The sequence below is a fragment of the Myotis lucifugus genome, unplaced genomic scaffold (assembly GCF_000147115.1).
Source record: "Myotis lucifugus unplaced genomic scaffold, Myoluc2.0 scaffold_871, whole genome shotgun sequence".
Lineage (NCBI taxonomy): Eukaryota > Metazoa > Chordata > Mammalia > Chiroptera > Vespertilionidae > Myotis > Myotis lucifugus.
This window is the reverse complement of record NW_005871919.1, coordinates 93401-96641: the sequence shown is the minus strand read 5'-3', so window position 1 is coordinate 96641 and position 3241 is coordinate 93401. Positions and strand designations below refer to the sequence as shown.

The following is a 3241-nucleotide window of genomic DNA, read 5'->3' as shown; positions in this document are numbered from 1 at the left end:
TTAGGGCTTTTCTTTCCCCACTTTTTCCCTTTTTCCTGCTGAAACCATGAATGTTTTTCCTTCTTAGAGCAGAATTGGGGCAGGAAGATGCCCGAGGGGACTGGTTTCAAAGCAACCCCCCAAAATGTGAAAAAACAGAACTCTTAGGTCAAATCTAGGCCAGGGGGGGGGCAAACCTTTTTTGCTCCGAGGGGCCCAAATGGGTTCTTTAAAACTGGGCCGGGGGGGGCGGGAACAAAAAGCATGGAAGGGAGTGTTTGTGTGAACCTAATATAAAATTCAAAAGTAAACATCCTTACATAAAAAGGGTACGGTCTTTTTTTTTTTTTTTTTTTTTTTTTAGTTTTATTCATTTTGGACAACCGGATCCCCCCCGCGGCCGTAGTTTGCCCAAGGCTGATCTAGAGTGAGCATGCATTGAAGAACTATTATTTAACTCTTTAAAAAAGTATTTTTTTATTGATTTCAGAGAGGAAGGGAGAGGGAGAGAGAGAGAGATAGAAACATCAATGATGAGAGAGACTCATTGATCAGTTGTCTCCTGCACTTCCTCCACTGGGGACGAAGCCCAAAATCGAGTCTCAACCACTGAACCACACCCTCTGGGCTTATTTAACTCTTTAATGAAGTAACCGATGGGATACAAAAGAGGTGCAGATACATGTGATGTGAAATAAAAGAATAGTGGAGAAAGTTTGTTAAGTTAGGTACAAAAAAAATACCTTCACTCAGGTTATACAGTTCAGGTTATATAGTTTCTATTCTATAGGAGATAAAACCATCACCTCTGGGGTTTGACACCGTATGTAAATCATTAGTGTCATGGAGCTTCGGGCCTGAGTCTAGACCAGTGATGGTGAACTTTTTGAGCTCGGCGTGTCAGCATTTTGAAAAACCCTAACTTAACTCTTGTGCGTGTCACATATAGAAATTTTTTGATCTTTGCAACCATAGTAAAACAAAGACTTATATTTTTGATATTTATTTTATATATTTAAATGCCATTTAACAAAGAAAAATCAACCAAAAAAATGAGTTCGCGTGTCATCTCTGACACGCGCGTCATAGGTTCGCCATCACTGGTCTAGACCAAGTTCCACTGCCCTGGGCTTGCTTTGACACTGAACAAACACGAGGCCATCTTTGCCTTCGTTCCCCGTATTGCATGAGGAAACCGCGGCTCATAGTCGCATACCTGTGTGTCCAATATTATTTCCTTAGGTGAAGATCCCGGATCTGTTTCGTGGCCTAGAGATTGTCCCCGCACTTCTTCACGGGGATCTCTGGTCAGGAAACGTGGCCGAGGACGACTCGGGACCCCTTATCTACGACCCAGCGTCCTTCTATGGCCATTCTGAGTTCGAACTGGCAATTGCCTTGATGTTCGGCGGCTTCCCCAGGTCCTTCTTCACCGCCTACCACCGGAAGATCCCCAAGGCTCCAGGGTTCGACCAGCGGCATCTGCTCTACCAGCTCTTTAACTACGTGAACCACTGGAACCACTTTGGGAGGGAGTACAGGAGCCCGACCCTGGGCACCATGAGGAAGCTTCTCAAGTAGCAGCCCACCTGTGTCCCTGCCCACCTGCCCGCCCGCTTAGCAAATACCAGGGGCAGCAACAGCAGAGGTGGCTGCAGGGGCTAATAAAGCCAGTGGGGGCTTTGGGGACGGAACCGCTGTGAGTCTTAACTGTGTCTCCACCCTCCATGCACTTGGGCTGGTTTACAGGGTGTCCAGACCACCTGAAAGGGCTCCAATGGGCTCTTTGCATACCGCAGCCTGGGGGATGTTTGAAGTTTGGATGTTTTCATCATAATTGTATTGAAACTCACATAGATTTGGGGTTTGCTTAGGCAGAAAATGGTGCCCCATTCTCCTGTGGATGTGGGGCTCCTGTTTTAGCTCAGGCAGTGTTGGGAACCATGAGTTGTGCCCCACTTTAAAAAAATACATATATTTTAAATATATTTTTATTGACTTCAGAGAGGAAGGGAGAGGGAGAGAGGTAGAAACATCAATGATGAGAGAGATTCATTGACTGGCAGTCTCCTGCACACCCCCTACTGGGGATCAAGCCCACAACCCAGGCATGTGCCCTTGAGCGGAATTGAATCTGGGACCCTTCAGTCCGAAGGCCACCACTCTATCCACTGAGCCAAACCAGCTAGGGCTAAAAAATGTTTTTAATATATAGTTTAATATATAGATTTCAGAGAGGAAGGGAAAGGGAGAGAGAGAGAAAAAAACATCGATGATGAGAATCATCGATTGGCTGCCTCCTGCACACCCCACACTGGGGATTGAGCCTGCAACCCAGGCGTGTGCCCTGACCAGGAATGGAACCGTGGCCTTCTGATGCTCAACCACTCATCCACACCAGCTGGGCTGTGCCCACTTCCTAAGGAGCACCTCTGGGGCTGAGTGGGGGAGGCTTCAAGTCCACCCTTAAGGTGAGACAGATGCAAGGAAGGGCCCCCAATAGTTGTGGGGACTGGCATTTGGGCTGCAGCCACTGCCCAGCCTCTCTCCTTCTCCCCATTTCCCAGCCAGTGTGTTTTTCTCTGGATAAGGAGGAGGCGGGAGGCTGGGAGAGAGCCTTGGGCAGTGGGGTGTGTCCCACAGCTGGGATGTCTGGTGTACAGGGGGTTGGATGTCCACGTGGCCTGTTGGTTCAGGATGTCAGGGCTGTCACCGTTGAAGGTATCTGCCTGGGGACAGGCAGTGCCTGGCAAAGTCTCAGGGCATCATGGCCACCCATGTGTGTGTCTCTAAAGTCAGGGGACCACGTGATTGCTACTTCTGGAAAAATTACCCATTCGTTCGTAGCAGTACAGCGCCAAATGTCCCTTTTCTGTAAAGTGCGACTGTCTAGCTCTAGCCGGACTTGTTCCCAGCGCAGACAGAGGAGCCTGTTGAAAGCTTTCTAGAAAGAAGTCCACCCCAAACGCTTCCTTCCAAATATCTGACGGTCTCAAATACAAACTGCCATCGTGGGCAGAACCAGTGAGCCTTCATAGACTCCGCCCCCTCCACCGGCCCAGACGCCCCCTCCCCCATTGACTCCGCCCCCCCACTGCCTCAGGCCCCGCCTCCATTGAATCCGCCCCCTCCCTGGCCCAGACCCCCCTCATGGACTACGCCCCCTCCACTGCCTCAGGCCCCGCCTCCATAGACTCCGCCCCCTCCACTGGCCCAGACCCCCTCATAGACTCCGCCCCCTCCCGGCGACTGGCCGAGGCGG

General features: G+C 50.1%; 1 protein-coding gene across 1 annotated transcript in view; it reads left to right on the top strand.

Annotated features, from left to right (window-relative positions):
• FN3K (fructosamine 3 kinase) overlaps window positions 1-1673 on the top strand; it is a 7181-nt gene extending 5508 nt beyond the window's left edge. Inside the window, 1 exon segment of the mRNA XM_006106627.3 lies at window positions 1222-1673. Within this exon segment, the coding sequence (XP_006106689.1) occupies window positions 1222-1560 (339 nt within the window). The 3' untranslated portion in view covers window positions 1561-1673.
• The last annotated feature ends 1568 nt before the right edge of the window (window positions 1674-3241 follow it).